The 14904-nt window shown below is 42.4% G+C and overlaps 1 protein-coding gene and 1 pseudogene across 1 annotated transcript in view; both read right to left on the bottom strand.

Moving 5' to 3' along the window:
- Nucleotides 1–7932, bottom strand: part of LOC126199011 (protein unc-93 homolog A-like) — a 315006-nt gene extending 307074 nt beyond the window's left edge. Inside the window, exon 1 of the mRNA XM_049935695.1 lies at nt 6082–7932. Coding sequence (XP_049791652.1) covers nt 6082–7154 — 1073 coding nt within the window. The 5' untranslated portion in view covers nt 7155–7932. The remainder of the gene's footprint in view (nt 1–6081) is intronic.
- LOC126211344 (5S ribosomal RNA) lies at nt 998–1115 on the bottom strand (annotated as a pseudogene).
- Nucleotides 7933–14904: the final 6972 nt, after the last annotated feature.

The following is a 14904-nucleotide window of genomic DNA, read 5'->3' as shown; positions in this document are numbered from 1 at the left end:
CTGCCGACCCTGACTGCTAAATCGTTTTCTCTATTGAAAAATGAGGGTAAGTGCAGTGAGCGTTCAGTGCAAACTTAATTAAGTGTATAGACTGTTCACCCGTCCTGGAAATCGAGAATGTCGACGACTTTTGCTTGTTATCGATATTGATAGTGACAAGATATCAAAATATGTGACATAAATTGCCGTATATTCTGATTGCATTAACGTAGAAGCTCAAATTTCTAGCCGGGCGTTGTGGCCGAGTGGTTCTAGGCGCTTCAGTCCGGAACCGCGGTGCCGCTACGGTCGCAGGTTCGAATCGTGCCTCGGGTATGGATGTGTGTGATGTCCTTAGGTTAGTTAGGTTTAAGTAGTTCTAAGTCTAGGGGACTGATGACCTCAGATGTTTAGTCCCATAGTACTCAGAGCCATCTGAGCCATTTTTTTTAAATTTCTATACCGGTAAGAGATCGTAGTCTTTAGTATACGACATGAATTTCGCCTTGATACATCCACCGCTTCCTGAGAAAAAGGGTCTTCACAGCAAGACAAACAGGCATTGGGAGAACATGACTAAACAAATACTTTTATCGTGTGATATAATTACAAATTAACAATTTTCAAGTTTTTCCTTTTATTTTCAGTGTAAAATCTTTATTCTTTCCAAATTTATGGTTTTTATGTCAACGGGAAGTACCCTACAGTTTTTGATAAATGAGTTTGCGAGTCTCAAAATAAGAGACATGAATGGCTGTACCTTTTGACTGTATTGACTTGGAAGCTTAATGTTCTTTCACCACCATACACATAGCACTGCAACTTCAGGCCACGAGTGGCCTACTGGGACCATCCGACCGCCGTGTCATCTTCAGTGGAGGATGCGTATAGGAAGGAGGGGCGTGGGGTCAGCACACCGCTCTCCCGGCCGTTATGATGGTATTCTTGACCGAAGCCGCTACTATTCCGTCGTGTAGCTCCTCAATTGGCATCACCAGGCTGAGTGCACCCCGAAAAATGGCAACAGCGCATGGCGGCCTGGATGGTCACCCATCCAAGTGCCGACCACGCCCGACAGCGCTTAACTTCGGTGATCTCACGGGAACCGGTGTAGCCACTGCGGTAAGGCCGTTGTCTACCACCATACACATAAATTTCAAATTGTTACGCCCACCAAACGTTGACAAAAAGAGGTATTATCAGAGGGACATACAGATAGTAGGATAACAAACAAAAAAAATTTTGAGTGATATAATTACAAATTAACAAATTTCCCGATTTTTCCTTTAGTTGCACTGTGAAACCTCGCTTCCCGCCAAGTTTGTTGGTTGTACATCAACGGGAAGTAGATTAGGTTTTGATGAGTTGGCAAGTATCAAAATATCTGACATAAATTGCATTGACTTTTTGTACACCACGTAGGAGTTGTAGACTACGTGATATAAATTTCAACTTGATAATTTACAAGTTCATGAGAAAAAGGTGTCTTAAGAGACGGACAGACAGGCAGTCAGATAACAGATGACAAACATATATATTTGTTTGTGTGACACAATTATAAAATAACAATTTTCGGACTTTTTCATTTACTTGTACTCTGCAACATTGCCTCCTGCCATTGCACGATTATTGGTCAACGGAAAGTACCCTATAGTTTTTGATGACTGAGTTTGTATGAAACAATGTGGCTAAATGGCTGTATCTTTTGATTGCACTGACTTAGAAGTTTACAGTTTTGATTTTGCCGAGGAACCATGGACCTCAGTAGGTGATATAATTTCAGCTTAATACGTCTACCCGTTGCTGAGAAAAAGGGGTCTTAAGAGACGAACGTACAGCCAGTCGGATAACAAATGATATTTTTTTTCACGTGATGCAAACTATAAATTAACAGTTTTAAAGTTTTTCCTTTACTTGTACTGTGAAACCTTGCTTGCCGACATAATTCATGATTCTAGGTCAACGTGAAGTTTCCTGTAGGTTTTGATGATAGATTTAAGGAGTATTGAAGTATGTGACATAAATGGCCATTTATTTTGGTTACATTGACACAGAAACCTTACGATTACATCGCTTACATCGCCAAGGGACCATAGACCTTAGAATGTGACACAAATTTCAACTTGATATGTCTACCCGTTGGTAAGAAAAATGGTTTTTAACGTCGAACAGACAGACAGAGAAACAGGCAGACAGATCATATAAGTGTACCGTTTTCACCGATTGAGGACAGAGCCCTAAAATTGGAGGTCCTGTTACGCTTCTTTTGGGCACATCCTATGTCAGTTTGGTTTCCGTACAATATTCGCCGTCCAGTGTAACGTACTGGGTGATATCAGCCAATTATTCCACAAGGCAGTCACGCATTTGTGGACATACTCAGTATGTAAAACAGAAGTAATATCCGGCGTTCCCCAGGGAAGTGTTATAGGCCCTCTATTGTTCCTTATCTATATTAACGGCATAGGAGACAATCTGAGTAGCCGTCTTAGGTTGTTTGCAGATGATGCTGTCATTTACCGTCTTGTAAAGTCATCAGATAATCATAACGACTTGCAAAGATTTAGATAAGATATTTGTATGGTGGCAAAACTGGTAATTGACCCTGAATAAAGAAAAGTGCGAAGTTATTCACATGAGTACTAAAAGAAATCAGCTAAATTTCGATTACGCGACAAGTCACACAAATCTGAGGGCTGTAAATTCAACTAAATACTTAGGGATTACAATTACAAATAACCTAAATTGGAACGATCCCATAGATAATATTTTGGGTAGAGCAAATCAAAGACTGCCATTCATTGGCAGAACACTTAGAAGATGCAACAGGTCTACCAAAGAGGCTGCTTACAAAATAAAAAAAAAACTTTGAACATAGCTGCTAAGGTTCAGTGACCGTGTCAGAATTATATTAGAACAAATAAGCCCTCGGTCACAAATATTAAGTCAAAATTGACCAGGTTTCCACGCTACTATGAGCGTCGTCTTCAGAATTAAATTAACTGTTCGAAAACATATTAGGTATATAATACATTAATAAAATTAAAGTTTGTACAGACTGGAAAGAGATGCAGTACTTACAAGTCACATTTTTAAAAAATCTAAGCCAGAAAGGCGACGTCATGAATAGTTGTAAATAAGATGGGGAGGCTCCTACTTCAGTGAACAAGGGTTGTTGCAACTCTTCAGTTTAATTCTGAAGACGACGCTCATAGTAGCGTCGAAACCTGGTCAATTTTGACTTAATATTTGTGACCGAGGGCTTATTTGTTCTAATATAATGCTCACACTACGCTTGTCCGCACTATTCTGCTGTGCGGTGTGGGATCCGCATCAGGTGGGACTGAAGGACGACATCGAAAAATTACAAAGAAGGGAAACTAGTTTTGTATTATCGCGAAGAAGGGCTGACAGAGTCACAGACATGATACGTGAATTGGAGTGGCAATAATTAAAACAAAGGCGTTTTTCGATGTGACTGGATCTTCTCATGAAATTTCAATCGCCAGTTTTCTCCTCCGACTGCGAAAACACTCTGTTAGCACCCACCTACATAGGGAGAAAACAGGGCTCGCACGGAAAAATTTAAGTGCTCGTTTTTCCCGCTTGCCGTTCCAGAGTGGAACGGTAGAGAGACAACATGAAGACGGTTCGTTGAACCCTCTGCCAGGCACTTTATTGTGAATAGCAGAGTAATCACGTAGATGTAGATGTAAATGAGATGATCGTAGTACGGTTAGAACCAGGTACTCGGAGTATAGCGCCACCGCACATGCATGCTTTAGTGACGTCCGCTAACGAGGATGGTGAGGAAGACTCGTGATCTGAAATAGGGCTACCAAGATGAGGTCAAGCCAAAACAAGGAAAAGAGGGGAGGAACTTTGGCAGGAGTCTTGGGAGGTAGAAGAAGCTGGACGTAGAACTTTCCAGTTCATACCAGATGTGAGGGAGCGCTTGGACATGAAATATTTTGAGCCTACACGAGGACTGATCCATTTTCTCACTGGCCATGGACCCTCCATTTGGGAAGAGGGCCACACCAGCGTGTGACTGTGGCGTGTCAGAGGGTACGCCCAACCATGTAGTTTACGAGTGCCCCCTCTTCAATGATGTTGCGACTACACTTCGAGACAGACTACCAAACCACGACACATATCAACTGCTTAGACGTGAGGATACTTTCCAAATGTTAAACACATTGGCCAACGAGGTATCACGGAAAGTTTTAACAGAATGCTTGAGGGACATGAACTAAATAACAAAGACAACCAACACTGATTACGTCCAGAGCCCTGTTCCCATAGCGCCTGTGCGTGGACTGGCCGACTTTCCATCATAGTTGGAATCCGCCACGTGCAGGATTAGGGGGAGTGGGGGTCAATGCTACCGATAAGGACACGCACCGGAAATGACGTAGGATAAGTTAGTTTGTAGGACTTAGTTTTTAGGAAAATTATGCTAGGGAACTGCAGCGAATCAACATCGTGGCCTGCCCAGTGCGAGGGGCACGCTCTTCGGGTTTAGCTCGAGGAGCAAGGCTATCAAAAGTAGGTTTATATCTCACTGGCACACATGTGACGCTGCAGGCGATAGGAATTAGTTATAAGAAATAGACATAAGCCGTAGATATTAGAATGTAAATGCCTGTTGTATGAAAAACTAGTCACAGCTTGAAATACTAACGCGAATTCTTTACAGACGAATGGAAAAATTGGTAGAAGCTGACCTCGGGGGAGATCAGTTTGGATTCTGTAGTAATGTTGGAACACGTGAGGCAATACTGACCCTACGACTTAGAAGAAAGATTAAGGAAAGGCAAACCTACGTTTCTAGCATTTGTAGACTTAGACAAAGTTTTTGACAATGTTGACTGGAATACTTTCTTTCAAATTCTGAAGGTGGCAGGGGTAAAATACAGGGAGCGAAAGGCTATTTACAATTTGTGCAGAAACCAGGTGGTAGTTATAAGAGTCGAGGGACATGAAAGGGAAACAGTGGTTGGGAAGGGAGTGAGACAGGGTTGTAGCCTCTCCCCGATGCTATTCAATCTGTATATTGAGGAAACAAAAGAAAGGTTCGGAGTAGGTATTAAAATCCAAGGAGAAGAAATAAAAACTTTGAGGTTTGCCGATGACATTGTAATTTTGTCAGAGACAGCAAAGGACTTGGAAGAGCAGTTGAACGGAATGGACAGTGTCTTGAAAGTAGGTTATAAGATGAACATCAACAAAAGCAAAACGAGGATAATTGAATGTAGTCGAATTAAATCGGGTGATGCTGTGGGAATTAGATTAGGAAATGAGACATTTAAAGTAGTAAAGCAGTTTTTCTATTTGGGGAGCAAAATAACTGATGATGGTCGAAGTAGAGAGGATATAAAATGTAGACTGGCAATGGCAAGGAAATCGTTTCTGAAAAAGAGAAATTTGTTAACATCGAGTATTGATTTAAGTGTCAGGAAGTCGTTTCTGAAAGTATTTCTATGAAGTGTAGCCGTGTATGGAAGGGAAACATGGACGATAAATAGTTTAGACAAGAAGAGAATAGAAGCTTTCGAAATGTGGTGCTACAGAAGAATGCTGAAGATTAGATGGGTAGATCACATTACTAATGAGGAGGTATTGAATAGGATTGGGGAGAAGAGAAGTTTGTGGCACAACTTGACTAGAAGAAGGGATCGGTTGGTAGGACGTTTTGAGGCATCAAGGGATCACAAATTTAGCATTGGAGGGCAGCGTGGAGGGTAAAAATCGTAGAGGGAGACCAAGAGATGAATACACTAAGCAGATTCAGAAGGATGTAGGCTGCAGTAGGTACTGGGAGATGAAGAAGCTTGCACAGTATCGAGCAGCATGGAGAGCTTCATCAAACTATTCTCAGGACTGAAGACCACGACGACGACGACGGTGAAAAACTAACTGTAGCTCACTTGAAAATTGCAACTAGCTGCAAATTAAGTATTAGTTGTATAATTATTATGACCCACTAATGAGATAAGGAAGTGGGTTAACTTTTTGTAATTATTATGGTTTTTGTAAATAAAGATATTTTTTTTTAAAAAAAGTAACTACGTAGCACTGCCAACAAAATGCGGCGCTTACCTGATGACGGTGGCGGGCAAGAAGAAGCTGGAGACTATGAGGGCGGCGTACACGACCACCAGAGACTCGGTGCCCAGTCCCTCGGACGCGTTCACCGAGCTCTGCAGGTTGGCCGCGCCGAAGTAGGCCGTGAAGTGGACCAGGAAAGCGAAGCTCAGCACCAGCACGTTCACCACGATACGGCGCCTCTCACGAGCTGCGCCCGAAGACTCCCCGCCGCGTTCCGTGTCGCTGTCCACTTTGGCGTCGAGGCTCTTCTCTTTCGCTGGCGGTCTGTCGCCGTCGCCGACGAAAGCCGGGTTGTCGAAGCCACCGTTGCTCTTCGGAACAACCGTACAGGCGCTGTCATTACTGTTGATGTCTCCAGTCTTGTCACCCGACCCCTCTTCTGGTCGACATAGCTCGCTGGAAGCGCAGCTTTCAGTAGACATTGTGTTCTGACCAGCAGCGACTGCCACGGGATCAGCGTTTCCTTCGGGCATAGGGAGACCGCCGCCGTGTTGCTCGGGAGGCGCTTCACAACTGGGACGCACCGCCGCGACCTGCCCTCCGAAGCAGCGGCGAGACACTTCCTCGCTACTTTGCAAAGCAGCTCCACCGTCCACTGGTGTTGTCTCCCTGACACCGTTTGTCGCGTCCGCCGATCCCGTCTCACTGCTTTCACTTTCGGCACCGGGACCGATGTCCGTGGAAGGACTGTTTTCCACAGCGCCGTTCGCAATCGATCTGCACTGGTCGATCGCTGCACTCAGTTCCCGATCTGTCTCAGGAGCGTCAGCGGACGAGGGAACCGCGGTCTCCGTTGCGGGACGGCATTCCAGTTCATTGAGTTTCTCGGATCCGGAAGCGTGTGAATTTTTCACGCATTCCTCCCTCGCTGTGTTGTCCATTTTACCATAGCGATCGATTTCGTCCGTACATACACTTTCAGAAAACGTTCCTTCGCAATTCTGAACCGGTGACGTGGAATTTACGATTGTCTTCGAATGCAGGTAATTCCCGAGTGAGTCTTCGTGCATAACACCACCACTTTTAATCACACTCGTAACTACTCCTTCGCTGCCTGAATCCATATTATCACAATTTATGGCTCCTCGTCCACAGTCGAAGAAGTTATCTCGAATTTTGTTTTGCGTTACTTCATTCACAGTGTTCGGCAGGTGTTTAGTTTGTCCAAGTAGTGCGAAATGCGGTAGCGCGAAATATGCCCGCTTCCCTCTGAAGGCGCCGCATTTACCAGAAGCACGAGCAGAAGCAATTCGTACCGACTCACGCACGCCTATGCTGTTAAAAGAAAGCAGATGCAGATTCCGTCGCTATTTAGCTCAGCAGCGTCTTAGGAAGCTCATAGTCATTGTGCGTAATCCACGGCAATGCTAGAGCAATAAGTAAACTGTGCGGCTTGAGATAATACACACTTCACAGCCCGAATTACGCTTGCTTACTTCCGGATTTGTGCAGAGCGTATGGTTTAGCAGCTGTTTGCTGGAGACTCATTGTAGCGAGCCCTCGGGGTACGATTTGAGGCCAGCGAGGAAGCGCACAGGGTGGGTGAGGTCAGTAACCTGTTGCAAGTCATTCAAGATATTCTCTTATCGACAGTAAATATTCGCTTCCCTTACGTTACACAGTTCACTTCTTACCGTTCAAGCAGAGAGCTCCGCCGCAGGCAAATAAAGAAATATATCGATAGGTGGAAAGGTGAATGTTGGAGTTATGACTTGAAGTTTACACGCGTCCGACCTGCACGTGTAGCGTGCTGAGGGCTGCCCGCTTCGATGGTTGTAGAAGCGCACTGCGGGATGTGTCCTGTGCCGCGGCACTCGCAGAAGTGGCGACGGAGGGGCCAGGAGCCGGCGAGGACGACTGCTGTTGCTTGCGGTCTGCCGGCCGCTGGCTCGGTTTCCCGCCCTCGCGATCTTTACGTAAGCGCACTCAGCCGTCGGCGCGACTGTAAACCACCGGCGCGCGGCTCACAGCTGATTGTGACAGCTGACGGTGTGGGAAGGGGGAAGGGGGAGGGGGGAGGGGAGGAGAGGAGGGGAGGAGAAGCAGCTACGTGCTCAAGAAAGAATACCGAGCCTCCGAGTATTACAATATCTGCCGGTGGACTACTTAACGTAAGCTACGATTGACAAATACTGATACGAATTATATTTAGAAGGATGGAAATACTGGCGCAAGCGGATTTTGGTGAAGATAAACTTGGTTTCTGCAAAAATGTATTGGAACAGCTGAGGTAGCACCACCACAGTCTAACATAACAGTCGCGACACTCACTGCTGTAAAAGTTGTTACCGTTTGACAGATGGAGCTACACTAGCGCTCCAAGCGGCGAGTAAGGTGAACATCAGACGCGTCGTAAGCATGTTTGTTTCACATCCGTTTCCTACGTAATTTACGAAATATTTGATTTATTTTCTTGCCTCCAAGGGTTTGTGTAGTATCAGAAGGCATATATGTTTCTAAAAATGATTCTAAAATAGGCACAAGTATGAACAAAAACTACGAATCGAGTGGCAAGCTACAACACATTCGTGAAGAAAAACTTGTGACGGTGGATAGAATTGCAGCTTACCTCGTTAATATCAAAAGAATATAAACACACAGATTCACACGTAAGAAGCACAGACATGTACCTCTACATGCAAAAGCGGTCGACAGCCTATTTATCGTTCGGTAGGCCTACTGTGTTTGACATTGTCGCCTGTTGCCACAAGTACGACCTTAATCTTTATATTATCCTAAGTGGAACAAGTGACTGCCAAATAGTGGGTGAAATATGTTGAAAACATTATAATGAGCTGATTACATTACATTTTACCCAAACCCAAATATTTGAATAATTTTCAAACAATCTGTCAGTGAACACGGTGCTAACAAAATAATGTCATCACACGAAGGATGGAAGGAAAATTGACTAACAACAGAAGTGAATGAAATACATACCAAACATTACGCTTTTGTAAGACACGAATAACTGCACTTAATCCAACCACTTCATCGTCAAAGCAGGTCTGTGTTGACGATTCACACGAATCTGGCCCTGATACATGGTGAGCTGAACTGGCTGCTTCTGTGTCATAGGACTGTTTTAGAGCTTTAGATGGATTGTCGAATCTTTGTGGCAGTTTCCTCTTCTTCGTCAGTTGAGGTGGCTTATTTGGGATGCAGACAGTGTGGGTACTGCATTCCACATGAGTTTATTATTGATTGCGTTCGTGAACTGGTTTTGTTCGAAATATTATTATACAGGTAAACTGGGTCTTTTCTCATACGGTCTTCTCGTCTGCTATTAACGAGCCATTATATGCTCCTGAAACGAAACATTAATCATTAATACACATGTAGTTTGCAAGTGAATCCTGACGATACAGTTTAGTAACATGATGGTATATACCTCTCAGGATCCTTAGAAAACCTAAAAAAAGACAGCTGTGGTGTCTTCCTCCTGTTGTTGCTGCAATTTATTGTGCTGCAAACGCTCCCGCTAGTAAAAACCATTGTAGAAATCAAAAGGAACAACCACTATTCGCTTTCACGATCACGCCGACCTCACAGTTTAAGTTACTGGCTGCTTGGGGCTCTGCTGGCGCGGTAGGCAACAAAATCGAGGCGAAGTGTCGCGACTGTTATGTTAGACTGTGGCACCACAATGCCAAGGGTACCGCACACGAGCGACGGATCGCAGCGATCCGTGCATGCGATACCACCTGCGATCGATCGATCGCCTCGACACCCCACACAAGGGAGATTTGCCGAGCAATTTCAGTCAGTATTATGAACGTCACTGTGTAGACAAGTTCTGCTGCCGAAAGTGAACTGCTATGTTTAGCAGCAGTTGCAGCTGATTTGCGTATCCCCACAAATACTTGCAGAACATAATTTAAAATAGACAATAATTACAATTTATGAAACTTGTTTTGAAACACTTCTCTTGGGAACTTAAGCTTTCTTTACAGAATGTATTACAATTTTCACTGACGCCAAGTGGACAGTGTCCATCTTTCTAGTTTGTAATGTCTCTTTCTTCTATGAGTTACATGAGGATTCTATTAAGTTCGTGAAGTTAAATTTCGTAAAGCTATCTTTCATAAAACCTCGTAAGAAACAATTACAAATAAGCAATATTATATTTGCAGGTTGCCAAATTAAACTTTAAATTATGATTGAAAACGTGCGCCAGGCTCCCCACAAATAATATCAGATGCGTTAGCGTAATAAAATTTGTGCAAAGAGGCACCTGACCTATAATAAATTGTATACTGAAAATAGTCACTTTATGATAAAATAAGTCTTGTGATTTGATGCTAATTAATTTTGACAGTATTTTTAAATAAGTTCTTCTGCTCCGGTTTCGTCTAATTTCTGTGGAAATAAAAAGTTTAAATACGCCGCGTAATGGCGGCCAACTTTCTCAGTCAAAGATGATCGCAGCTAGCTCCGCAGCAGCTGCAAAAAATGCTACACAAACTCTTGTTTCACTAAAAACACACGTTCTTCAATGGTTAGCATTTTAACAGTGACAAAAACTAAACAAACGAACAAAGGAACTAAACTTAAACGTTCAAGTCAACACGTAAGGACACACACCAACGATACTACTGACGCTGGCGTGGGTTCCTTAAATGATTACTCTGCACTCCAGATTAGCTTATTATATTTTCTTAACTCTTTTACACATAAATTAGATTCTAGTAATTAAACGAGGGCAAGACAAAAGTTATCGCAATACAATCGTACCTTCTGCACTCAAACTATAGCTAAGACACAAAAAAACATCAGAAGACGACTAAGTTCATTGTCTTCCAGTCCTTTTATAATATAACAAAGATTATAGTGTTCAGTTCTTTAGTTTACACATATGATCTTATATCACGGAGAATAAGGTCTTTTTTCTAATATCAGAATCGATAAATTGTCTTTAAAGTTATCTCGTCAGATTGTCCGTATCACAATTAGGCATTAAAGTTCACACAACATTACGCATGTATAGTTCTTTTGTCATTATTTATATTGTTCATGTCAAATATATGGAAAGGGACACTATACAGTGTGTCAATAGAACTCGTTTTATGTTTAGTAGTCCTCAAGTCCTTTTTAGTTTATAGTTTAAGTGCGTATTTACACAGTCTATTCGACGTGTCTATAGAGTTGTTGTGGTTCAAATGGCTCTGAGCACTATGGGACTTAACATCTATGGTCATCAGTCCCCTAGAACTTAGAACTACTTAAACCTAACTAACCTAAGGACAACACACAACACCCAGCCATCACGAGGCAGAGAAAATCCCTGACCCCGCCGGGAATCGAACCCGGGAACCCGGGCGTGGGAAGCGAGAACGCTACCGCACGACCACGAGATGCGGGAAGTTGTTGTGAATAGCGCCGCTACTGATTACCGTAACTCTTGTTATAATTTGTGCGAAGGAGAGTTAGATTACAAACAACGACAAAGGACTTGAGTATAACTGTATAATGCATTTGGCCTGAATATTTAAATAAAAGTGCCTTCTTAACACTACAGTAGGTACGTATGTCATTCTGTTTGGAAATTAAAAACTGTAATAATGTGTGTACTTATTTCATAATAATTCAAGCTCATAAGACGAAGCCCATCAGATCTACTTCTATGGTACAAGCTTCAAAACGCTAATCACTGCAAACTCGAAGGATGTATTCTGTATTATTTCCTAATATAAAAGACAACGTCGGCTTCCACTTCACTTTCCAGCGTAGTTCATGGTCCCTGAATAACTACGGGGTGTTCAAAAAGTCTCGCGGCAGTGCCGTATGATTGTTAGCCGCGCGTGGCTTAAGATTGTTCGCCTGCCTGGGTTACTTCCCTTCAAGTGGACTCTCCCAACATTCCACTGTTTCGTTTATCTCAGCCAGCGTCAGTAGCATCGTTGGTGTGTGTCCTTACGTGTTGACTTGAACGTTTAAGTTCAGTTCCTTTGTTCGTTTGTTTAGTTTTTGTCACTGTTAAAATGCTAACCATTGAAGAACGTGTGTTTTTAGTGAAACAAGTGTTCAAAGCTGGCGTAAATACACAGTTTTAGTTCATCACGCATTTAATTTAGTTTTCCCGAAGACAACACTCCCACATCGAGATACTGTGCGAGATTTGATTAACAAATTTCAAAGTACGGTTTCAGTGACAGATGCATCGAGAAGTGGTCGTCCTAGTGTTTTGTCTGAGGATAAACTACTCGATATTTCCGATAAAATGCCCATGAGTCCGACCAAGTCAATAAGAAAACTCGCGCAGGAAATAGATGTTAGTGTCGGAACGGCTCACACAGCTGTAAGGAAAAAATTAGAACTTTTCCCATACAACGTGACAGTCGTGCAAGAACTGAAAAATACTGATCATGGCAAGAGACTGCATTGTTATCAATGGTTCAAAAATTTCGTTCAACAAAATGGGATATTCTTAATGAAACGTTTTTCACTGATGAGACGTGGTTTCATTTATCCGGGTACATGAACTCGCAAAATTCACGTATGTGGAGTACTTCAAATCCACTGTGTATTCATGAGGAAACACTTCGTTCTGTGAAGACAGGAGTTTGGATTGCAATTTCTAGACGTCGGGTTGTGGGTCCCATATTTTTCAACGAAACAATAAACGTACAACGATACTGCAGTGATATTCTGTACCCATTCACAGGAGAACTTGTGTTAAGTGAAATACTGAACGGTTATTTTGAACAAGATGGTGCATCCTCGCATACAGCTCGCGTTTCAATGTCACTGCTTGCTGATGTTTTTCGTGATCGCATAATTTCACAGGGACTTTGGCCTCCACGATCGCCTGACCAACACCACCTGACTTTTTCTTCAGGGGTGCAGCGAAAGCAACTGTCCATCAAAACCGTCAAAAATCAATCGATGAATTAAAAACGGCAATATCCACTTTCACTGATTCTATTACATAAGAAACGTTACAACTTGTGTTTGGAAACATGATTAGACGAATTGAATTGTGTATCAACAACAAGGGGAACACTTTGAACAATTAAAGTGAAAATGTGTAAGTAAAAATGAATAACCAATAAAGTAATAACTTGTATTTCACGGAGTTTCATTTCAGTATATTCACTGCGGGATACGGCACGCGCGGCTAACAGTCATACGGCACTGCGGAGATACTTTTTGAACACCCCGTACTCATGAAGAAATACTTTCGAATACGTCCATACTTGCACCTTACTCTGCTAAAAGCAACATATTATAAACACATATTTCATGAAAAAATGGTTCAAATGGCTCTGAGCACTATGGGACTTAACATTTGTCGTCATCAGTCCCCTAGAACTTACAACTACTTAAACCTAACTAACCTAAGGACATCACACACATCCATGCCCGAAGCAGGATTCGAACCTGCGACCGTAGCGATCACGCGGTTCCAGACTGAAGCGCCTAGAACCGCACGGCCCCACCGGCCGGCCATATTTCATGAATGAGAAGCGTATTTTTCTATTGTCTGTTTCTTGACACTTAAAAATCTTTTATGCAGCCTAATGATTCGCCTATTCTTAACTCTACTCGACTTTCTAACGCACGACTATTTTTGTAAATGTAATTACTTTTCCTTCAAAAGCGAATCTGTTTAAGATTCTTGCCGTTTATGGCTCACATGTGAAATTGGTTTTTTCTGTGTTTGGAAACAGTTTTCTTGCTCTTGACGTTATATTACGACGTCTGCGTGCTTTTCTGTTTAGCTATATGCGTGATGCCTTATTTGGCACGTTAAATAGCGCATGCATTACATTTAATACAGGTTACTCACGTTCGACATTCACTGATTTCGCTGGAAGTGTAACGAACGAAACATCGCGTTGTTGGGTAAATGTAAGACCTTCTCCCGAGAAAGGTCCTGTATTCTGGTGTTTAGTAGATTTTTTTTTGTTATTGAAGGAAAACGACATAGAAAATTAAAGAATCGCGAAGGTGGTGTCATTTTTTCGTTATTATCGATTTTTATGGTCGGCACTACATACGCTCCTCATTGTAGAAACTATGTTACAAATCAACATAAACGATAGTATTCGCACTCATCCGATATCCTGTTTAGAAGTGTCACTTGCTGGACGCCTGGAGCGCTGCTATCGCAGTGGTAACAAAAACGAGACGGGGTGCCGCGACCATCATGTCAGATATTGGTAGTAGAGGAAAGGTGCCTAATATGAGACACAATTTTGTAAACCCATTTGAAAGACCTAAAAGTAAGTGCAATTGTATTTTTTATGATGGTAATAAGATCTTGCATTATTTAATTTTATCATACAATTATCGTATTTGCAGTAATAAACAATCTTTCAGAGTAGTTATTAAATCTTCACAAACAAGGCATATCGTAGAAATGAGATCAAGGTTTCCTAATATGAGACAGTAATAATATTTTGCTTTAATTATTCAAAAAAATGGTTCAAATGGCTCTGAGCACTATGGGACTCAACTGCTGTGGTCATAAGTCCCCTAGAACTTAGAACTACTTAAACCTAACTAACCTAAGGACAGCACACAACACCCAGCCATCACGAGGCAGAGAAAATCCCTGACCCCGCCGGGAATCGAACCCGGGAACTTTAATTATTTTATTACATAATAATGACATATGAATATGCAATTTTTACATGTTCATTCATTTCTGTTATCCTTCACCCATTTCACACTACTTAGGTTTATATTTACGACATACGGGGCAAACAAAATAGTCTTCTGTGACACCGCAATCTTCATGAGCCCAGCGATAACATTTCGTGCACTGTGCCCATTTCTCCCCGTGTTTGCCTTCAGAAAAGCGCCCAGTAC

The sequence above is a fragment of the Schistocerca nitens genome, chromosome 1, assembly GCF_023898315.1.
Source record: "Schistocerca nitens isolate TAMUIC-IGC-003100 chromosome 1, iqSchNite1.1, whole genome shotgun sequence".
In the NCBI taxonomy this organism is placed as follows: Eukaryota; Metazoa; Arthropoda; class Insecta; order Orthoptera; family Acrididae; genus Schistocerca; species Schistocerca nitens.
Note: the sequence above shows the minus strand (reverse complement) of the source record. Positions and strands in the feature narration are given on the sequence as shown.